Genomic DNA, 24,604 nt, shown 5'->3' with positions numbered 1-24,604 from the left:
TGTCGTGCTCGGATCATCACCTTGTGTGGATGGAATTTATTCCACTACACCCTCGGGTGGGATCCGGGTATTGGCGTTTTAACAGCCGGCTGCTGGAGGACAGCCGATACTGGGATTCGTTCCGAGCGTTCTGGGTCTCCTGGAAGGAGAGGCGGAGCGAGTTCTGCTCCCTACGGCTGTGGTGGGATGTGGGCAAAGCCCACATCCGGTTTTTATGTCGGGAGTACACTAGGGGGTCGACAAAGAGGCGGGGCTCTGAGGTTGAGCGGCTTGAGAGAGCGTTGCTTGACCTGGAGTCCCGCCTCGGTCCAACCGCTGGAGACCAACAGCTATGGCAGGAATACCAGGAGAAGAAGGACGCACTAAGGAACAGCTTCAGCAGTCCCGAGGTGCGTACGTGAGGTCACGGATCCAAATGCTGCAGGATTTGGACCGTGGCTCACCCTTCTTCTACTCGTTGGAGAGGTGGCGGGGAGTTGAAAAGCAGCTAGTGGAGCTGCTGGCTGACGATGGCTCCTCCATCACGGACCCTGATGGAATTAACAACGAAGTCCGTTCATTCTATCGGTCCTTATTCTCGCCTGATCCGTCAAATGCGGAGGCGTCTAATGAGGTCTGGAAGGATTTGCCTAAGGTCAGCCCAGAGGACGCAGTGCGTCTGGACGCCCCCCCTGACTCGGGAGGAGCTGTCCACTGCCCTTCGGCAACTCCGGAGGGGCAAGTCCCCTGGTTTGGATGGACTGAGTGTTGAGTTTTATCAGGCTTTTTGGGATGTCCTGGGGGATGATTACAGCCTTGTCCTAGGGGAGAGCCTAGCCACCGGAGAAATGCCCCTCTCATGGCGAAGAGCTGTTGTGGTCCTACTGCCCAAGAAGGGAGACCTCCGCCTGCTAAAGAACTGGTGGCCGGTCTCCCTCTTGTGCGCGGACTACAAGATCTTTGCCTGGGCAATGGCCAACCATCTGGGTTTGGTAATTGGACAGGTGGTCCATCCTGACCAATCTTACACAGTCCCGGGCCGCTCCATCCAGGACAATGTCCACCTAGAACGGGACCTGATCCACCTACTCCAGGAGACTGGGACCCCGGCAGCATTTCTTTCTCTTGACCAGGAGAAGGCGTTTGACCGGGTAGACCGCAGTTTCCTGGTGGGCACTCTGCAGGCTTTTGGGCTTGGACCACACTTTGTAGCCCGAGTTCGGCTCCTATACTCTGCCGCAGAGTGCCTAGTTAAGATTAATGAATCATTGACAGGACCTATCCACCTCCGAAGAGGAGTGCGTCAAGGGTGCCCCATGTCCGGTCAACTGTATGCGATCTGTGTCGAGCCATTCCTCAGCCTTCTTCAGCGAAGGCTGACAGGTCTGGTTCTGCACGAACCGGACATGGGGGTCGTCCTCTCGGCCTACGCCAATGATGTACTCCTCATGATGACAGACCCCTGTGACCTGCGGAGGATGCGCGAGTGCCAAGATGTTTTCTCGGCGGCATCCTCCGCCAGGATCAACTGGGCGAAATGTTCCGGACTCTTAGTAGGCCAGTGGCAGGTGGATTCCCTGCCGGAGGAGATGAGAGCTTTTGAGTGGAGCATCAGACGCCTTCTCTATCTGGGAGTCTACCTGAGTCCTTCTGGGGAGACCTGGCTGGCGAACTGAAAGGATGTGGAGACAAAGGTCATGACCCGGCTAGGGCGCTGGTCAGGCCTTCTCAGGGTGCTTTCCTATCGAGGCAGGGTAGTGATCATAAACCAGCTGGTGGCCTCCATGTTGTGGTACCAGATGGTCACCTTGGCCCCTCCTGCCCCTTTTGTCGCAAGAATGCAGAGGAAGCTAGTGGACTTCTTCTGGGGAAACAGGAAACACTGGGTCTCTGCAGCGGTTCTGAGTCTCCCAGAAGGAGAGGGCGGACAGTCGCTGGTGTGTGTACGCACACGACTGGCGGCTCTCCGCCTCAGGACTCTGCAGAGATTCCTGTACGCCGAGCACCCTCCCAGGTGGCACGTGTTGGCGACTTTCTTCCTCCGGAGGGGCTGCTGCCTTCGCGAAGATATGAAGCTACCACCGGCGGGCGTCAGCCGTGCTGCTTTGCAGAGGCTGCCCGGCTTCTATCAGGACCTACTGAGAGTCTGGAACATGGTTGCCTCAGGCCGGGAATCCCCTCCTCTGGCAGAGGGCGGAGTCCTGGCCGACCCTTGCCCTGCCTCAACGGATGTCGGTGCGGCTCAGGTGTGTGGATCGACTCAGGCTGAGCTGCTCGTCGGGCCCAGGCACCGCAGCCTTACCCGAGAGACGAATCCACACAACTTGAGCCGTCTTTCATCGACACCCACAATCCCATTCAGGGATGCAGGTAGGAGGTACCTTTATGGGCTGTTGCTCCACACCCTCCACTTCCTAGCATTTGTCCACCGTCCCAACACGCCATGGCGGTCGGTCTTCCCACCTGGAGGTGAGGGGGGTCCACAATGGAAGTCCCTTTACAAGGGAGTCCTCCCCATGCACCTTGGGGATCTCGGCTGGAGGGTGCTGCATAAATCGGTGCCCTGCAATAAGTTCTTTAGTCTGTACATGGATCTCCCAGCCGCGTGTCACTTCTGCGGGCTGGAGGAGACCGTGTACCATATGTACGTGGAGTGTGTGAGGCTGCAGCCCCTTTTCGCGTATTTGCGTGGGCTGCTTCTCGCCTTCTGGTTGCATTTCAATCCCACCCTATTCATATATGGTCATCCAGTAAGGAGGGGGGCGCAGAGGGATGAGGATGTCCTTGTCAACTTGCTCCTGGGGCTGGCAAAAATTGCCATCCGTGGCTCCTGGAAAAGGGTGGCAGGAGGTTCTCCCCAGGCGGACTGCCTGGCTATGTTTAGAGGGTATGTTCGTGCCCGGGTGAACATTGAAAAGGAATACGCACAGTCCACGGCGACCGTAGAGATGTTCCGGGACCGTTGGGCTCTGCGGGGTGTAAATGCCATCATTGATGAGGATGGAAATATATTGGTTTAACATGTATTGGGTCTGTTTGTAGTGTAGTAAATGTGTTAGTCACTGGTTTTGTACATACTGTATAGCACCGACATTTGTAATAAAGACTTTGTTTATATAAAAAAAAAGATCCCTCTGCTCCTCCACATTACCAAGTATCCTGCCATTTACTTTGTACTCTGCCTTGGAGTTTGTCCTTCCAAAGTGTACCACCTCACTCTTCTCCGGGTTGAACTCCATCTGCCACTTCTCAGCCTACTTCTGCATCCTATCAATGTCTCTCTGCAATCTTCGACAATCCTCTTCACTATCTACAACACTACCAAACTTTGTGTCGTCTGCAAACTTACCAACCCATCCTTTTTCCCCACATCCAGGCCGTTAATAAAAATCACGAAAAGTAGAGGTCCCAGAACAGATCCTTGTGGGACACCACTAGTCACAACCCTCCAATCTGAATGTACTCCCTCTGCCTTCTGCAGGCAAGCCAATTCTGAATCCACCTGGCCAAACTTCCCTGGATCCCATGCCTTCTGACTTTCTGAATAAGCCTACCATGTAGAACCTTGTCAAATGCCTTACTAAAATCCATGTAGATCACATCCACTGCACTACCCTCATCTATATGCCTGGTCACCTCCTCAAAGAACTCTATCAGGCTTGTTAGACATGATCTGCCCTTCACAAAGCTATGCTGACTGTCCCTGATCAGACCATGATTCTCTAAATGCCCATAGATCCTATCTCTAAGAATCTTTTCCAACAGCTTTCCCACCACAGACATAAGGCTCACTGGTCTATAATTACCCAGACTATCCCTACTACTTTTTTTGAACAAGGGGACAACACTCACCTCCCTGCAATCCTCTGGTACCATTCCCGTGGACAACGAGGCCATGAAGATCCTTGCCAGAGGCTCAGCAATCTCTTCCCTGGCCTCGTGGAGCAACCTGGCGAAGGGTGCCGGCCCAGAACGTTGACTCATCATTTGTACCAATGCTGCCCGGCCTGCTGAGTTCCTCCAGCGTGTTGTGAGTGGGGAATATTCTGTCAGGCTGTCAGGCCCCAGGGGCTTATCCGTCCTATTGTATTTTAACAACTCCAACAACACCTCTCTCTTAATATCAACATGCCCCAGAGGCTAGAATGCACAGGTTTGAGGAGAGGAATTTAATAGGAACCTGATGGGCAACTTTTTTTGCGCAGACAGATGCCAGCAGAAGTGGTTGCGGCAAGTATGTTAACAATATTTAAAGTACATTTGTACAGGTAGAGGAATATAAGGCAAATGGGACCTGTTAAGATGGGAATTTTGATTTCAATCAGTTGGGCTGATGGTCTTGTTCCATTTGCTGTCTCTGTATTTATAGAGGCTTCTCCAGTGTATCTTCAGCCGACCTCATTATCCTATGTTCCGGGGAATAAAGTCCCACATATTCATCCTGTTCCATCATCTCCTCTCCTCACTCATCTCCTCAAGTCCCAGCAATATCCCTGCAAATTTTCTCTGTACTCTTTCAATCTTATTGATTTTTTTTCTTGTATGTAGGCAACCAGAACTGCACCCCATACTCCAAATTCGGCCTCACCAACACCTTGCAGAACTTGCGCATGATATCTCCTGTTTTCTGTATTTGTAGAGGCCAATGTGTCAAAAGCTATCTTTATGACCCTATCTACCTATTCTGCCAGTTTCAAAGAATTATGGATGCCAAGTGTCTGAACCTTCTTGACCAGCCTCCCATGCAGGACTCTGTCAAAGGCAACATGTAGCTATTGTAGGCTACATATGGACAACATCCACTGACTGGCCTTCAACTTCAATGGCAGTTTCCCCTCAAAACCTGCCCCACACTGAAAGCCATGTTGACTCCCTAATCAGGCCCTGTCTATTCAAATACTTGAATATCCAGTCATTAAGAATATTTTTGAATAATTTGCTCATGGCTGCTTTTATTTTTGGAGCCTTTCTTAAACATGGAAATACGAGCTGTCCTCCAGCACTTCACCCATTGCTGAGGACATTTTAAGTATGCCTCCCTGGGCCCCTGCAAATTGTACACTCGCCTCCCATCGGGCCCTGGCGATTTATCCGCCCCAATTTGCTTCAAGACAGCAAGCGCCTTCCCCTCTGTTATCTGCATAGGATCCATGAACTCTGTGCTATTGTGTCTCACTTCTTCAGACTCTGCATCTGAGTAAATACAGATGCAACAAAATCTACTTGCGATCTCTCCTTCTCTTTTGGCTCCATGCATAGATGACCATGCTGAACAATTCGTTCCCTTGCTATCATTATATTTGGAGTTAGAGTAGAACCTAGCCGAGTAGTTGCGAATGTGCAGTGAGTAGAGAGCAGAAGGTGCATCACTGTGGGCTGTCAGTGCTGAGAAATCTCATTTATTTCCTTAGAGATACAGTGCAGATCTGGCCCTTCTGGCCCACCGACCCACCAATTTAGCCCAAACCTAATCACAGGATAAACTACTAACGGGTATGTCTTTGGACTGTGGGAGGAACCATAGACCATGAGATATAGGAGCAGAATTGGGCCATTTGGTCCATTGAGTCAGCTCCGCAATTTTAACATGGTTGATCCAATTTTCCCTCTAGCGGCTAGACCCAATCTCCTGCCTTCTCCCATATCCATTCATGCACTGACCAGTCAAGAATCTACCTTAAGTATACATAAAGACCTGGCCTCCATAGCTGCCTGTGGCAAAGAATTCCACAGATTGACCACTCTCTGGCTAAAGAAACTCCTCTTCATTTCCGTTCTGAAAGGATGCTCCTCAATTCTGGGGCTGTTTTCTCTGGTCTTAGACTCTCCCACCATAGTAAACATCCTCTCCACATTCACTGTATAAAGGCCTTTCACCAGTTGATAAGCTTCAATGAGATAATCCCCAATTCTTCTGAATCAGGCCCAGAGTCATCAGACACTCTTCATATGACAAGGCCATTCAATCCTGGGTTCATTTTTGTGAACCTCCTTTGAACCTTCTCCAATTTCAGCACATCCTTTCGAAGATAAAGGGCCCAAAACTATTTGCAGTACTCCAAGTGAGGCCTCACTAGTGCTTTATAAAGTTACAATATTACATCCTTGCTTTTATATTCTAGTCCTCTTGAAATGAATGCTAACATTGCATTTGCCTTACTCACCACAGACTCAACCTGCAAGTTAACCTTTAGGGAATCCTACACAAGGACACCCAAGTCCCTTTGCATCTCAGTCTTTTTTTAATCTCTTCTCTCCATTTAGAAAATAGTCAACCCTTTAATTTCTTCCAAAGTACAAGACCATATGCTTCCCAACACAGTATTCCATCTGCCACTTCTTTGCCCATTCTCCTAATCTAAGTCCTTCTGTAGTCTCTCTACTTCCTAAAAATTACTTGCCCCTACACCTATCTTTATATCGTCTGCAAACTTTGCAAAAAAAGCCATCAATTCTATCATCCAAATCATTGGCATATAACATAAAAAGAATCGGTCCCAATATGGACCCCTTTGAAACACCACTAGTCACCGACAGCCAAACATTGAAGGATCCCTTTATTCCCACTTTTTGCCTCATGCTTTATCCATACTAGAATCTTTCCAGTAATACCACGGGCTCGTAGCTTGTTAAGCAGCCTTGTGTGGCACCTTGTCAAAGGTCTTCTTAAGATCCAAGAACACAACATCAACCGATTCTCCATTGTCTATCCTGCTTGCTATTTCTTCAAAGAATTCCAACAGATTTGTCATGCGATATTTTCCCTTGAGGAAACCATGCTGACTATGGCTTATTTTATGTGCCTCCAACATCTTCCCAACCACTGAGGTCAGACTAACTGGCCTATAGTTTCCTTTCTTCTATATCCCTTCTTGAAGAGTGGAATGACAATTGCACATTCTGGAAAGGTTCCAGAATCAAATCATTCTTGAAAGATCTAATGATCTTCACAATCTCTTCAGCCACCTCTATTAGAATGCTGGGCTGTAAACCATTTGGTCCAGGTGGTTTATCTACCTTCAGACCTTTCGGTTTCCCAAGAACCTTCTCTCTAGTTACGGTAACTTTACACACTTCATGCCCCCTGACGCCTGGAACTTGCACCATACTGTTAGTGTCTTCCACAGTGAAGTCTATGGCCTCCTCTATTGTCACGATGAGGCCACACTCAGGTTGGAGGAGCAACACCTTGTATTCCATCTGGGTAGCCTCCAACCTGGTGGCATGAGCATCGATTTCTCAAACTTCTGGTAATGCCCCCCACCCTTCACCATTCCCCATTCTGTTTTCCCTCTCTCACCTTATCTCCTAACCTGCCCATCACCTCCCTCTGGTACTCCTCTCCCTTTTCTTTCTTCCATGGCTTTTTATCGTTCTCCTATCAGATTCCCCCTTCTCCAGCCCTGTATCTTTTTCACCAATCAACTTCCCAGCTCTTTACTTCACCCTCAGCCTCCTCCCAGTTTCACCTATCACCTTGTGTTTCTTCCCTCCCCTCCCCTCCACCTGACTCCTTTATTTTCTCCAGTCCTGATGAAGGGTCTAGGCCTTAAGTGTCGATTGTACTCCTTTCCTTAGATGCTGACTGGCATGCTGAGTTCCTCCAGCGTTTTGTGTGTGTGACAAGATACTTATTCAGTTTGTCTGCCAATCCTTACCCTCCACTGGAGAGGGGTCCATTATCCACTCTCGCCTCTTTTACACTTTGTTTCTGAAGAAACTTTTGGTATCCTCTTTAATATTATTGGCTAACATATTTTTGTTTTCCATCTTTTCCTCAATGAGTTTTTTTTAGTTGCTCTCAGTTGGTTTTTAAAAGCTTCTTAATCCTATAACTTCCCACTAATTTTTGCTCTATTATATGCTCTCCCTGGGTTTGAGAACCTGGAACACCCAGAGGAAACACACATGCACATACAAACTTTCTTAGAGGACATCGGAAATGAACTCCAGTGACAGTGTTGCGCTAACTGCTACACTCTGTGGTGGCCAGCTGTTATAATGGTGAAGCTTTCACTGCCTATCCTTGCTGAATCCGGTCTGTTGATCAGGAAGTTGCAGAGGGAGGTGTTGAGTCCCACGTCTAGGATTTGGAGATGAGTTTGCTTGAAGATGGAGATGTAGTCATTAAACAATCTGACTTACAGTAGCACAAAGATGAGAAAATTTGCAGATGATGAAAGTGCAAGCAACACAAACAAAAACCTGTTTTCCTCCAGCATTGTGTGTGTGTCCCTGACTTACAGTAGGTGTCTTTACTGCCCCAGTGTTCCCAAGATGAGCATAGGGCCAAGACGATGTTGTCCACTGTAGGTGAATTACAATGAATTATGAGATGCAGAGCAAGCTGTTGCCCATGCAGCAAACTCCCCCTCTCCACACAGCTGATGAACCCAAAGGAACGGCAGAGACCGATACAGTTTGGTACCAGCAGCGGAACAACAGTTGCTAGTCAGCGTTGGACTCCCGTAGGACTGTTTCCAGCTCCAGATTTTTCCCTTGGAGTTTACTCCCGAAGCCTTCCCTATGACTAGGTATAGTCGCAAGGCAGCAGAGGTTTCAGATCACCCACGGCTGATGAGTCCCATCTGCCCGAAGCAAAATGTTTTAATGCGCCAGTAACCTGGCTTTGCCCCCTTCTTTCAGTAGAAATGGTTCCTCTGGGCTTGGTAACTAAGCCACATATGAAGGCCAGGAGCTGAGTTTAGTTGTCAGAGGCTATTTGAGGTGCACGCCATTCGGAGCATTTAATAGGTAGTGGGAGCACGTCCTTACTACCACTCCAGGCTATAACAACCTTAAGGTGGATGTCAGAGCCACTAAGGCCGGTTACCTTGCTTTTCTTGATAGTGGTTGACTTAAAGTAGGGAGAATAAAAGATGTCCATAAATAACTCTACAGTCTGATCCATAAAGACTCAGCTAGGGTCACCATCTGGGTCCGAAAGATTGATCTGTCATCCCGAGCAGTGACTGTGTGCTAGGGTAGACTGCGGACAGTCGGGGTGGGTGGTGATATTCTTCTTTATAGTGAGACTATGAGCTCAGGTTAGGGTGAGTGGTCACAGTCCTGTTTACAGTGACTGTGGGCTCAGGTTAGGGTGAGTGGTCACAGTCCTGTTTACAGTGACTGTGGGCTCAGGTTAGGGTGGGTGGTCACAGTCCTGTTTACAGTGACTATGGGCTCAGGTACTCTGGGGACTGTCAGTGGGTGGTGACATTCCTGTCTGCAGTGACTGTGGGCTCAGGTTTGGGGTGAGTGGTGACGTTTCAGTGGCTTCTGTTCGAAGCATGCATTGAATCCATTAAGTTAATCAAAAAGTGATGTGCAAGTGTTGGTGATGCTGATTGTCTTATGTTTTGTAACCTGTTACAGCATGCAAGCCTTGCTACAACTGATGGCTGGGCTGAGAGTGGCATTGTCTTGATGTCTATGATAGCTTTACGGATGTTGTACCTCTATTTCTCATTAAGTTCCATTTCCCCTGATTTGAATGCTGCACACGTAGACCAGTAGGGTGCAGTGCACCCATGGTTTGCAGTTTAGCAACAGCTGGATTGTCCTCAACGCTCCTGATAAAAGCTGTGATTGTTTTGCCTCTTATTACCCTGTGCTGTATGTGGAATTGGTCATGTGCCAAGATCAGTGGGAAACTTGTCTTTCATATTTTTCATTCAGATCAGATAATTACGCAGTGCACTGAGATAGAACAAGATAGTGCAATAACAACACAGGATAAAGTGTAACAGCTACAGAGAAAGTCCAGTGCGGGCAAATAATAAAGTGCAAGATCATAATGAAGTAGATTGTGAGGCCGAGACTCCAACTTATGGTATGAGGGAACTATTTAAGAGTCTTATTTTATACACAAAATATCTCAGTAGATTATGGTGACGTATATACTGTGATAATAAATTTCCTTTGAACTGTATAAGTGCAGGTATGTGTTTTCAGTCTTTTGTGTCTCCTGCCCTGGGGAAAGTGGCGAAAGAGAATGTCTGGGGTGGTTATGAGTTTTGTGTAAGTTAATTAGATACTAAATTCCTAGTGATCCTGCACTCCCTGTGGAGAATTTTATTTCCTAAATTGTCTCTACCTTTAATCTAAATACTGGGTGACAAATACAGTACTTTGAAGGCACAAGACCTTTAAATGCTCCACGTTGCTGTATAAACAGCATATGTGAATCATTCAGGCTAAGGTTCATGTTGGAATGTAATAACAAATAACCAAGGGAGCCAGAAACCGATTTAATATCCCCAGCATATGTTGTGAAATGTGTTGTGTTGCAGCAGTACAGTGCAATACAGAATTAAAAACCCTTATCGCTGATTGTCATTTATAGCTTCATAAAAATTCAATTAAATAAGTCATGCAAAAATTAGTGAGGTAGTAGTTTCGGATTCATTGTCCAATCAGAAATCTGATGGCGGAGGGGAAGTAGCTGTTTCTAAAGTGCCTGGGTGCCTGTCTTAAGGCTCCTATACCACCTCTTTGGTGGCAATGGGAAGAGGACCTTCTGTCTGGTTGCATTGGTACAGCAACTGCTCTGTCTGTGACCTCAAGAAACTGCAGAGAGTTGTGGACACAGCTCAGCACATCACAGAAACCAGTCTTCTATCCATGGACTCTCTACACTTATAAACTGCCAGCATAATCAAGGATCCGTCCAACCCCAGACATTCTCTCTTCTCCCATCTCCCACTGGGCAAAAGATACAAAAGTCTGAAAGTACTTGCCACCAGGCTCAAGGACAGCTTCTATTCTGCTGTAATAAAACTATTGGGTGGTTCCCTAGAATGATAAGATGTACTCTTCGACTCACAGTTGACTTTGTTATGAGTCAAAAGGAGCAACACCTTATATTCCGTCTGGGTAGCCTCCAATCTGATGGCATGAACATTGACTTCTCTAACTTCCGTTAATGCCCCTCCCCTTCTTACCCCATCCCTTATTTGTTTATTAGATTATGAGGACACTCAGTCCTCATTTATTGTCATTTAGAAATGCATGCATTAAAAAATGATACAATGTTCCTCCAGTATGATATCACAGAAACACAGGACAGACCAAGACTAAAACTGACAAAAACCACATAATTATAACATATAGTTACAACAGTGCAAAGCAATCCCGTAATTTGATATGAGCATATCATGGGCATGGTAAAAAAAAAAGTCTCAAAGTCTCGATAGCCACAACATCTCACGCAGACGGTAAAAGGGAGAAACCCTCCCCTGCCATGAGCCACCAGCGCTGCAAACTTGCCGAGGCAACATCCTGGGAGCACCCAACCACAGTCCGACTGAGTCCATTTGAAAACTTTGAGCCTCCGACACCGAGCACCATTTCTGCCGAGCAACAAGCAAAGCCGAGGATTTGGGGCCTTCCCGTCCAGAGATTTCGGATCACACAGTAGCTGCAGCAGCAAAACAAGCATTTCAGAAGTTTCACCAGATGTTCCTCCGTGCTCGCACGTCTGCCTCTATCAAATCAGAATTGTGCACAGCATTCTACTTGATAAATAACAGATATTCATCACTGGAGTGGCCGTTCACGCTGCGTCGCGCCACCATCTTCTCCTCCTCCCTTATTATTTTCCCCCTTTCTCTTTTTTTTCCCTCTGTCCCTCTCACTATATCTTCCTCTGGTGCTCCCCTCCCCCTTTCTTTCTCCCTAGGCCTCCCGTCCCATGACCCTCTCCCTTCTCCAGCCTTGTATCCCTTTTGCCAATCACCTGTCCAGCTCTTGGCTCCATCCCTCCCCCTCCTGTCTTCTCCTATCATTTTGGATCTCCCCCTCCCCTTTTCAAATCTCTTACTATCTCTTCTTTCAGTTAGTCCTGACGAAGGGTCTCGGCCCGAAACGTCGACTGTACCTCTTCCTAGAGATGCTGCGTTCACCAGCATTTTGCGTGTGGACCTTGTTATGAGATTCCTTTCCAGTCCCGATGAAGGGCCTGAGCCTGAAATGTTGACTATTCTTTTCCATAGATGGTGCCCGGCCAGCTGAGTTCCTTCAGCATTTTGTATCTGTTGCTTTGGATTTCCAACTTCCACCCTGCCCTCAAATTTGCTTGGTCCATTTTTGACTCCCCTCAATCTCTCTGGAGATGGTCAATCTACTGATATCTTTTATAAACCCACTGATTCTCACTGCTATCTGGGCTATACCTCTTCCCACCCTGTCACTTGTAAAAATGCCTTCCACTTCTCTCAGTTCCTCTGCCGTATTTGCTCTCAGTATGATACTTTTCATTCCAGAGCAACTGAGGCATCATGCTTCTTCAAAGAAAGTGGCTTCCCTTCCTTCATCATCAACGCTGCCCTCACCCACTTCTCTTCAATTTCATGCACATCGAGCCTCTAAGTCCATCCCCCAACGAAGAGGTGGCTGCGGGAGGCTGAGGAACAGTTACAGGATTGCATTGAGTCCGCGGACTCGTGTTCAAGAGGGCCTGTATGACTACATCAGGGTCGTCGGAGACTTTATTAAAACAGCTCTGGATTAGTGTGTCCCCACGGGATTGTTCTGGGTTTTCCCCAATCAGAAGCCCCAGGTGAACAATGAAATCCGCAACCTGCTGACAGCCAGATCAGAGGCATTCAGGTCTGGAGAACAAGAATGCTACAAGAGGTGCAGGTATCACCTCTGGAAAGCCACCTCTTGGGCGAAGTGGCGATTCCGGACTCGACTGGAATCAGTGAGGGACGACAGCTGTGGCACGGTTTGAATGCCATAATCTAGTAAATGTTAAATCTTGTGACTCAGGGGACAGCAGAGTTTCACTTCCAGATGAGTTCAATGCCTTCAATGCTCGCTTTAACCACCAGAGCAGGGAGGCACCACACCATCACGCACCCTATGTCCCCCCGATGATCCTTTGATCTCAGTATCTGAAGATGACATGCTGGCTGCCTTCAAGAGAGTGAATCCAAGGAAAACATCTGGACCGGGAGAGGACGGGAGAGGTTCCGGAGGATTGGAGGGTTGCAGATGTTGTTCCCTTATTCCAAAAGGGAGTAAGGATAGCCCAGGAAATTATAGGCCAGTGAGTCTTACTTCAGTAGTTGGTAAGTTGATAGAGAAGATCCTGAGAGGCAGGATTTATGAACATTTGGAGAAGTATATGATTAGGAATAGTCAGCATGGCTTTGTCAAAGGCAGGTCGTGCCTTACGAGCCTGATTGAATCCTTATCCCTACTCCTTTTCTTGAATAAGGGAACAACATCTGCAACCCTTCAATCCTCCGGATCCTCCCCTGTCCTCATTGATGATGCAAAGATCATCACCAGAGTCTCACAATCTGCTTCCTTGCCTTCCACAGTAGCCTGGGTACATCTTGCCCGGTCCCAGTGACTTATCCAACTTGATGCTTTCCAAAAGCTCCAGTACATCCTCTTTCTTAATGTCTATATGCTTAAGCTTTTCCGTCTGCTGTAAGTCATCCCTACAATCTCCAAGGTCCTTTTCCATAGTGAATACTGAAGCAAAGTATTCATTAAGTACCTCTGCTACCTCCTCTGGTTCCATACACACTTTTCCACTGTCACACTTGATTGGTCCTATTCTGTCAGGTCTTATCCTCTTGCTCTTCACATACTTGCAAAATGTCTTGGGGTTTTCCTTAATCCTGCTCGCCAAGGCCTTCTCATGGCCCCTTCTGGCTCTTCTAATTTCATTCTTAAACTCCTTCCTGCTAGCCTTGTAACCTTCCAGATCTCTATCATTACCTCGTTTTTTGAAACTTTCGTAAGCTTTTCTTCTTGACTAGATTTTCAACAGCTCATGTACACCATGCTTCCTGTACCCTACCATCCTTTCCGTCTCATTGGAACGTACCTATGCAGAACGCCGCGCAAGTATTCCCTGAACATTTACCATATTTCTGCTGTACATTTCCCTGAGAATATCTGCTCCCAATTTATACTTCCAAGTTCTTGCCTGATTGTTTCATATTTCCCCTACTCCAATTAAACGTTTTCTTAACTTGTCTGCTCCTATCCCTCTCCAGTGCTATGGTAAAGGAGATGGAGATAGTGATCACAATTCTAAAATGCTGTCCCACTGAGAGACCTGACACCTGACCAAGTTAATTACCCAATACCAGATCTTGTAGCCTTATCTGCACATTGTGTCAGGAGATCTTCCTGAACACACCTAACAAACTCCACCCTATCTAAACGCCTTGCTCTGCGGAGATGCCAATCAATATTGGGGAAGCTAAAATCACCCATCCTGACAACCCTGTTATTATTGCATCTGTAGAAATAATCAAGTGTCATTGACATACCAAATCTCCTCAAACTCCTTATGAAATATAACCACTGTCTTGCTTTCTTTGTAATTGCATCAATGTGTTAGACCCAGGTTGTATCTTCAGAAATGTTGACACCCAGCAACTTGAAACTACTCACTCGTTACACTGCTTATCCCTCTATGAAGACCGCTGTGTGCTCCATTGACTTCCCTTTCCTGAAGTGCACAATCAATTCCTTGGTCTTACTATCCTTGGGTGAAAGGTTGTTGTTGCGACACCACTTAACCAGCTGATCTGTCTCACTCCTGTATGCCTTGTTGTCTCTATCTGAAACTTGTCCAGCAATAGTTGTCATCAGCATATCTACAGATGGCATTTTAGCTGTGCCGAGTTACACGGTCATGTGTGTAGAGAGAGTAGAGCAGCGGGTTAAGCATACATCTGAGGTGCACCAGAGTTGATCATCAGCGAGGAGGAAATGTCATTTCCTGGTGAGGAAGCTAAGGATCCAGTTGCAGAGGGAGGGACAGAGGCCCAGCGGCCCAGCTTGTTGATTAGAACTGAAGGTATGGTTGTGTTGAGTGCTGAGTAGTCGTTAATAAACAGCAGCCTGACATAGGTCTTATGTTGGGGTGATCCAAGGCTGAGTGGAGAGTCAGTGAGATTGCATCTGCTGTAGACCTGTTGTGGCGATAGGCAAAATGTGACACATCCAGGTTCTGTTTAGGCAAGAGTTAATTCTGCCCATGACCAACCTGTCACAGCACTTCATCACAATAGATGTGAATGCCACTGAGTGATGGTCATTGAGACAGATCACCCTGCTCATTTTGGGTACTGGTATGATTGTGGCCCTTTTGAAGCAAATAGGGACCTCTGACGGCAGCAGTGAGAGATTAAAGATATCCTTGAACACTCCTGCCAGGTTTTAAGAGTCTTACCAGGTACACCATCAGGGCACGACGCCTTGTGAGGTTCACCCCCTTGAAAGATGTTCTGACATCAGCTTCAGAGACAGATCACAAGGTCACCAGACGATTCAAGGATTCACACAGGTGTAGTTTTATTCTCCCTTTCAAAATGAACATAAAAGGCGTTGAGCTCATCTGAGAGTGATTCATCACAGCCATTCATGATGTTGGGTTTCGCTTTGTAGGAAGTAATGGCCTGCAAACCCTGCCAGAGTTGATGCGCATCCAATTTTATTTCTAACCTCAATCAGCATTGTTGTTTTGCTCTTAAAGTAGCCCATCCTAGGTTGTACCTGCATTTCTTGAAAAGTTCTGGATCACTGGTCTTGAATGCCACTGATATAACCGTCAACAGGTGACAACTATGAAGTATTCATTCAAGATGAATCCCTGAATATTGTCTAGACCATCAACTCAAAGCAGTCCTGGAAGTGCTTCTCTATTATCCTTGACCATGCCTTATGCTCGGAGTAGAAGTACAGCTAAGTGATCGGACTTTCCAAAGTATGGGCGTGGGATAGCACGGTAAGCGTGGGGCATCACAGAATCATGATTACAGCTTGTTGGAGTTTGGAGTTCCATCCCAGTAACCTCTAAGGATTTTGTATGTCCTCCCCATGGAGTGCATGAGTTTCCTCCAGGTACTCCAGCTTCCTCCCACAATCCAAATATGTACCAGTTAGTAAGTTAATTGATCATTGTAAATTGTCCCACAATGAGGTTAGGGTTAAATTGGGTGTTGCTGGCAGTGCAACCCAAAGGGCTAGAAGGGTCTGCTCTGAGCTGTATCACTAAACAAACAGAGTGTGGTCGTTTCCCCTAGTTCCACAGGTGATACGTTGGTGGCAGTTGTTCGGAGATGTCTTCGGCCTGCTTGAAATGATAGAGAAGGCTTTGGGGTTTGCAGTTTCATGCCTGCTGGTTACAGACCTTAGCTCCTCCAGAGCCTGCCTGAGGTGGAATGTACACTGCTGTAATAATCATAGTGGAAGTCTCCCTCAGCAGATAAGGAGGGTGACACTTGATCGCTAGATGTTCCAGGTCAGGTGAGCAGTCCTGAGACAGAACTGCTACCTCTGTGCAGAGCGTAATGCATTACAGATGCAAATATGTTAGGGATATTTGAGGGGCTCTTAGATAAGCACATGGATGATAGAACACACACAGTGGACTGAAGGGCCTGTACTGTGCTGTGCTGTTCTGTTAACTCAGTGGGCTGAGCAGCATTCTGGCTATTCATCGCCTCTAGTGTGGGGAGGGGTGGCTACCACACAGGATCAAAATAAGCTCCAGAGAGTTGTAAATTTAGTCAGCCAGGACGTCACCCTCTTAATGCTGCAATCAAGAAGGAGGTACAAAAGGAGGTGGCGGGGGGAGAGAGGTAGCGCACCTGCGCGTGCGCAGCCCTCCGGTGAAAATGATATCGTATCTGTTAAATAGGGGCCGTGGACAATTCTGATTTGATGGAGAATGGACGTGAAAGCACAGAGGAACATCTGGAGAAATTTCTGAAACGCTCGTTCACTGCTGTCATGACTGCGTGGTTGGGAATCTTTCGGAGGGCAGGCCTCAAAATCCCCGGCTTTGCCTGCTGGTGGTGACCGAGCTTGAGGTCGAATAGTTCAGACAGAGATGGCGTTCAGTACTCGGTGTCGGAGAGCTGATCAGAGCTCGAAGTTTTCAGATGGCTCAGTGTCGGACCGTGGTCAGCATGGCAGGGAGAGTTCTTCCTTCTGTCGTCTGCATGAGATGTGGGACATTTGAGAGACTTTGAACTTCACTGTGCACATGGACTTCTTCATCAAGTTATGGTATTGTTACACTGTTTGTAACTATATGTTATAATTATGTGGTTTTGTCAGTTTTTTCAGTCTTGGTCTGTCCTGTGTTTTGTGATAGCACACCAGAGGAAATATTGTATCATTTCTTAATGCATGCATTACTAAATGACAATAAAAGAGGACTACGTGTCTTCATAATCTTAAAAAAAGGTTTGAAGACACATGCTCAGTGATTCCAGAAACTACTTCTTCCCCACCGCCATCCACTTTCTAAATGGACATTGAACTCATGAGCACTATCTCGCTGCTTTTTTATTTCTATTTTTGCACTCCTTATTTAATTTAACTATTTCATAAACACTTATCATAATTCACATTTTTCTCTATTGTTATGTATTGCATGAGACAACAAATTTCACAACATACGCCAGTGATATTAAATCTGATTCTGAAAGAAATTGTTGACAGTTTGGCTCGAAACCCCGGAGTAGGTGTTGGTCCTCACGGCTGGGCATGAGCAAGGTGTGCTGAAAGGGTCTGTTGTGTGCTAAACACATATTTGATTCATCTGTCAGTTTCGTACTGACGTGCGGATGAGTAGTAGCAGTGCTAGACTTGAGTATGATGCTGTCTGAAGGGGTTGTCTATTGGTGGGTCCTCAAAGGGGTGTTACTGTCACTGCACAGCACAACGAGATTGAGGTGCTGCTCCATTCTGTGTAATCAGTCCAGCTACTAAAAACACAATGACTGTTTAAAATAAAGTCTGAGTTATTTAGAATGACATCTAAGTTGCAACTGAAATAAAAACAAAGAACTCTATTCAAGTACTGCATATGGCCGTGTTATAGAATTACAATGGTTAAGTATGAAATAGCATCACGAATTATGCCCAAGTATCGCACTTAGAAATTGTCCATAGTGCCTATCGACCATGGGTAGTGGTGGGAGGTATTGTCCACTTGCACGACAGCCTCGAGGGAGAAAAGTTGTATTTTCAGTCTGAATGACCGTGCAGAGATGTTTCTATATCTCCTGCCGGATGATAGGAGATTGAAGAGGTGATTACTGGGGTGGAATGAGTCCATCAGAATGTTGCGAGCCCACTGTAGATATCATGAGTTGTAGATGGTTTCCATATCTGGTTGTTGTGTTCCAGTGATGTTCTATGCCGTCCTGATCACTCAGTGAAGTGCTTTTTGGTCGATCATGTTGAAGCTAGTGTACCATACCATACATCTCTGTATGATAAGGGTGCTCTCAGTTATACATCGGTGAAAGTTTACCAACAGCTTTTAGGACAGATTTTCTCTCTTTAACTCCTAAGATAGTATAGGTGGTGCTCAGCCTTCCATACTATCAAGGAGGTGTTGGTGGTCTAAAGGGACTCCTCTGTGATGTTCGCTCACCGTTTGAGTAGTTTCCATACCTACTGGGGAGTTTGTATTGAAGGCAGAACAGTGTTCAATCCAAAGCATTCTGCTGTTGGTTTCCTTTTGCTCCAGATGTTGTAGTGCGGTGTGGAGGCAATGGAGATGGCGTCCTTGGTTGATCTGTTTGGCTTTCTGTGCAAACTGGTGCTGGTCCATAGTAGTGGTGCTGTGGAGGCTGATCTAAGATCCACATATTCTGGTGCAGCGTAGGCTCCAATAAGTGGTGACTGCGGTTAGTATCTGAGTCTTTTGGTTGTTCAGTCTCTCCTTTCACAGTTGCCTCTTGTTCTCTGTGGCACAACAGAACTCATTCTCATGTAGTGCAACTCCCTCTTGAACAGATTTCCTCCAGGTGCATCTATTGAGAGCAATGTCTTCCCAGTTTTTAGACGTCGTGGTGAATTTCTTCAGGCTGATTTTGATGTTATCAGGGGCTGAAGTACGGGTAGGGCTCTGCCCTCATGTTCTCTCTTTCTTGCTTATCTATTTATTATTATTTTCTTTTGTTGTTTTTTCTTTTTCTATTTGAAAGTTTATTGACTTTTGCATATTGGTTGTTTATCCATCTGGTGTGCTGTCTCTCATTGATTCTCTTTTTCTTTGTGTTTACTGTAAGTACCCACAAGAAAATGAATCCCAGGGTTGTATATAGTGACATAATTGTACTTTGATAATAAGTTTACTTTGAAATTTGTTTATTTTAATCCACCGCTTCCACTGGCAGCTCATTCCACACTCTCACCATCCTGACTAAAGAAGATTCCCTTCCCCATGTTCCCTTTGAGCATTTCACCATTCACCCTTAACCTATGCCCTCTAATTCTAGACTCACGCAACTTCAGTGGAAAAAGCCTGCTTGCATTTACCCTATCTATGCCCCTCATAATTTTGTATACCTCTATCAAATCTGCCCTCAATCTTCTATGCTCCAGGGAATAAAGTCATAACCAATTCAAGCTTGCCCTAAAACTCAGGTCCCCAAGTCGCAGCAACATCCTTGTAACTTTTCTCTGCACTCTTTCAATCTTATTTGCATCTTTCTTGTAGGTAGAGGACACACAGTACTTTAAATTTGGGCCCCTTACGTGTTATGCAATTTCAAAATTCATTCCAACTCCTGTACTCAACACTTTGGTTTATGAAGAATCCGAATCAGAGAGATGTGGGTTTGATGCAACACTTAAGAGTAATTTGAATAGGTACATGCATGGGAGGGGTATGGAGGACTGTGGTCCAGGTGCAGGTCAATGGGACCAGATTGTTTAACAGTTTGACATGGGCTAGATAGGCTGAAGGGCCAGTTTCTGTCCTGTAGTACCCTCTACCGCTATGATGAAGGAGTGGATTTCAGAGTTATAGCTATGGGGGCTGAAATCATGTCCTCATGGCAAAGTCGACAACAGATTTTCATACACTGCAATGGCTGACATTATATCGTTTGCTGGAGATGTCCCAGGCTAAAAAAGGAAATGCACCCTCTGCATTTTCCAGTGCAGTGGTCCACAGTGTAACACAATTTCTATTTTGTTTTGAAGCGCACACTGAGGGCCAGCCTCTGGACTGGTTTGCGATGCCAATCGACTAGTAGCCGGGTTTTTGCTGATGTGCCCAGGGCAAACCCATTGCAACATGGATTCAACTTCGGTAAGTTGGCTTCCAAGTAACTTAACATTAGCTAGGTGAGTTGGTGTTGAGCAGCCTTGCACTGCTGCAACCAATACAGTGGACGTAAAGTGTGGGTTAGTAAGGTTGAGGGAGCTGTGGATCATATAGAAACATAGAAAATAGGTGCAGGAGTAGGCCATTCGGCCCTTCCAGCCTGCACCGCCATTTATTATGATCATGGCTGATCATCCAACTCAGAACCCAGCCTTCCCTCCATACCCCCTGACCCCTGTAGCCACAAGGGCCATATCTAACTTCCTTTTAAACATAGCTAATGAACTGGCCTCAACAGTTTGCTGTGGCAGAGAATTCCACAGATTCACCACTCTCTGTGTGAAGAAGTTTTTCCTAATCTCGGTCCTAAAAGGCTTCCCCTCTATCCTCAAACTGTGACCCCTCGTTCTGGACCTCCCCAACATCGGGAACAATCTTCCCGCATCTAGCCTGTCCAATCCCTTTAGGATCTTATACGTTTCAATCAGATCCCCCCTCAATCTTCTAAATTCCAACGAGTACAAGCCCAGTTCATCCAGTCTTTCTTCATATGAAAGACCTGCCATCCCAGGAATCAATCTGGTGAACCTTCTTTGTACTCCCTCTATGGCAAAGATGTCTTTCCTCAGATTAGGGGACCAAAACTGCACACAATACTCCAGGTGTGGTCTCACCAAGGCCTTGTACAACTGCAGTAGTACCTCCCTGCTCCTGTACTCGAATCCTCTCGCTATAAATGCCAGCATACCGTTCGCCTTTTTCACCGCCTGCTGTACCTGCATGCCCACTTTCAATGACTGGTGTATAATGACACCCAGGTCACGTTGCACCTCCCCTTTTCCTAATCGGCCACCATTCAGATAATAATCTGTTTTCCTATTTTTGCCACCAAAGTGGATAACTTCACATTTATCCACATTAAATTGCATCTGCCATGAGTTTGCCCACTCACCCAACCTATCCAAGTCACCCTGCATCCTCTTAGCATCTTCCTCACTGCTAACACTGCCACCCAGCTTCGTGTCATCCGCAAACTTGGAGATGCTGCATTTAATTCCCTCATCCAAGTCATTAATATATATTGTAAACAACTGGGGTCCCAGCACTGAGCCTTGCGGTACCCCACTAGTCACCGCCTGCCATTCTGAAAAGGTCCCGTTTATTCCCACTCTTTGCTTCCTGTCTGCTAACCAATTCTCCACCCACACCAATACCTTACCCCCAATACCGTGTGCTTTAAGTTTGCACACTAATCTCCTGTGTGGGACCTTGTCAAAAGCCTTTTGAAAATCCAAATATACCACATCCACTGGTTCTCCCCTATCCACTCTACTAGTTACATCCTCAAAAAATTCCATGAGATTCGTCAGACGTGATTTTCCTTTCACAAATCCATGCTGACTTTGTCCGATCATTTCACCGCTTTCCAAATGTGCTGTTATCACATCCTTGATAACTGACTCCAGCAGTTTCCCCACCACCGACGTTAGGCTAACCGGCCTATAATTCCCCGGTTTCTCTCTCCCTCCTTTTTTAAAAAGTGGGGTTACATTAGCCACCCTCCAATCCTCAGGAACTAGTCCAGAATCTAACGAGTTTTGAAAAATTATCACTAATGCATCCACTATTTCTTGGGCTACTTCCTTAAGCACTCTGGGATGCAGACCATCTGGCCCTGGGGATTTATCTGCCTTCAATCCCTTCAATTTACCTAACACCACTTCCCTACTAACATGTATTTCGCTCAGTTCCTCCATCTCACTGGACCCTCTGTCCCTTACTATTTCTGGAAGATTATTTATGTCCTCCTTAGTGAAGACAGAACCAAAGTAATTATTCAATTGGTCTGCCATGTCCTTGCTCCCCATAATCAATTCACCTGTTTCTGTTTGCAGGGGACCTACATTTGTCTTTATCAGTCTTTTCCTTTTTACATATCTATAAAAGCTTTTACAGTCCGTTTTTATGTTCTCTGCCAGTTTTCTCTCATAATCTTTTTTCCCCTTCCTAATTAAGCCCTTTGTCCTCCTCTGCTGAACTCTGAATTTCTCCCAGTCCTCAGGTGAGCCACTTTCTCTGGCTAATTTGTATGCTACTTCTTTGGAATTGATACTATCCCTAATTTCTCTTGTCAGCCAGGGGTGCACTACCTTCCTTGATTTATTCTTTTGCCAAACTGGGATGAACAATTGTTGTAGTTCATCCATGCAACCTTTAAATGCCTGCCATTGCATATCCACCGTCAATCCTTTAAGTGTCATTTGCCAGTCTATCTTAGCTAATTCACGACTCATACCTTCAAAGTTACCCCTCTTTAAGTTCAGAACCTTTGTTTCTGAATTAACTACGTCACTCTCCATGTTAATGAAGAATTCCACCATATTATGGTCACTCTTACCCAAGGGGCCTCTCACGACAAGATCGCTAATTAACCCTTCCTCATTGCTCAAAACCCAGTCCAGAATAGCCTGCTCTCTAGTCGGTTCCTCGACATGTTGGTTCAAAAAACCATCCCGCATACATTCCAAGAAATCCTCTTCCTCAGCACCTTTACCAATTTGGTTCACCCAGTCTACATGTAGATTGAAGTCACCCATTATAACTGCTGTTCCTTTATTGCACACATTTCTAATTTCCTGTTTAATACCATCTCCGACCTCACTACTACTGTTAGGTGGCCTGTACACAACTCCCACCAGCGTCTTCTGCCCCTTAGTGTTACGCAGCTCTACCCATATCGATTCCACATCTTCCCGGCTTATGTCCTTCCTTTCTATTGCGTTAATCTCTTTTTTAACCAGCAACGCCACCCCACCTCCCCTTCCTTCATGTCTATCCCTCCTGAATATTGAATATCCCTGAACGTTGAGCTCCCATCCCTGGTCACCCTGGAGCCATGTCTCTGTGATCCCAACTATATCATAATCATTAATAACAATCTGCACTTTCAATTCATCCACCTTATTACGAATGCTCCTTGCATTGACACATAAAGCCTTCAGGCGCTCTTTTACAACTCTCTTAGCCCTTTTTAATGCTTGCCCTGGATTTGTCGGCCTGCCAATTTTACTTTTCCCCTTTGTACTTTTTGCTTCTACGCTCACTTTACACCCCTCTGTCTCTCTGCACTGGTTCCCATCCCTCTGTTGTGAACTAACCTCCTCACACCTAGCCTCTTTAATTTGATTCCCAACCCCCAACCATTCTAGTTTAAAGTCACCTCAGTAGCCCCTGCTAACTGCTAATCTCCCTGCCAGGATATTGGTCCCCCTAGGATTTAAGTGTAACCCGTCCTTTTTGTACAGGTCACACCTGCGCCAAAAGAGGTCCCAATGATCCAAAAACTTGAATCCCTGCCCCCTGCTCCAATCCCTCAGCCACGCATTTATCCTCCACCTCATCGCATTCCTACTCTCACTGTCGCGTGGCACAGGCAGTAATCCCGAGATTACTACCTTTGCGGTCCTTTTTCTCAACTCCCTTCCTAGCTCCCTATATTCTTCTTTCAGGACCTCATCCCTTTTCCTACCTATGTCATTGGTACCTATATGTACCAGGACCTCTGGCTCTTCACCCTCCCACTTCAGGATATCTTGGACACGATCAGAAATATCCCGGACCCTGGCACCAGGGAGGCAAACTACCATCCGAGTCTCTGGACTGCGTCCACAGAATCGCCTATCTGACCCCCTTACTATCGAGTCCCCTATCACAACTGCCCTCCTCTTCCTTGCCCTACCCTTCTGAGCTACAGGGCCAGACTCTGTGCCGGAGGCAGGGCCACTGTCGCTTCCCCCAGGTAAGCTGTCCCCTCCAACAGTACTCAAACAGGAGTACCTGTTGTTAAGGGGCACAGCCGCCGGGGTACTCCCCATCACCTGCCTTTTCCCCTTCCCCCTCCTAACCGTGACCCACTTGTCTGCCTCCCGTGGCCCCGGCGTGACCACCTGCCTTCCACTCCTCTCTATCACCTCCTCGCTCTCCCTGACCAGACGAAGGTCATCGAGCTGCAGCTCCAGTTCCGTAACGCGGTCCCTTAGGAGCTGCATCTCGATGAAGATATAGAAGGTTGTCCAGGATGGGGAACTGGGCTGAGGAGTGACAGGTGGAGTTCAACCCAGAAAAATGTGAAGTGATTCACTTTGGAAGGTCAAACTTGAAGGCAGAATACAGGGTGAATGGAAGATGTCTTAACAGTGCGGAGGGGCAGAGACATCTTGAGGCCCACGTCCATAGATCCCTCAAAACTTGCCGTGGAAGTTGATAGGGTGGATAAAGAAGGCATGTAGTGTTTTGGCCTTCATTAGTCAGGGGATTGAACTCAATAGCATGAGGAAATGTTGCAGCTCTATAAAAGCTATGCTAATCCACTCTGCAGTACGGGTTTCCCCCGCTATCCGAAGGTAGAGCGTTCCTATGAAATGGTTCGTAAACCGGAATGTCGTAAAGTGAAGAAGCAATTACCATTTATTTATATGGGAAAAATTTGTGATCGTTTGCAGACCCAAGAAGTAACCTACC

The 24,604-nt window shown here is 46.5% G+C and overlaps 1 protein-coding gene across 1 annotated transcript in view; it reads left to right on the top strand.

The window, feature by feature from the left end:
- acadm (acyl-CoA dehydrogenase medium chain) overlaps positions 1–24,604 on the top strand; it is an 80,823-nt gene that overhangs the window by 4,193 nt on the left and 52,026 nt on the right. Inside the window, exon 2 of the mRNA XM_063064809.1 lies at positions 19,960–20,068. Within this exon, the coding sequence (XP_062920879.1) occupies positions 19,960–20,068 (109 nt within the window). The remainder of the gene's footprint in view (positions 1–19,959; positions 20,069–24,604) is intronic.

This window comes from Mobula hypostoma, chromosome 12, assembly GCF_963921235.1.
Source record: "Mobula hypostoma chromosome 12, sMobHyp1.1, whole genome shotgun sequence".
Lineage (NCBI taxonomy): Eukaryota > Metazoa > Chordata > Chondrichthyes > Myliobatiformes > Myliobatidae > Mobula > Mobula hypostoma.
The sequence above is the reverse complement of the archived record's forward strand: the minus strand, read 5'-3'. Positions and strand labels throughout refer to the sequence as shown.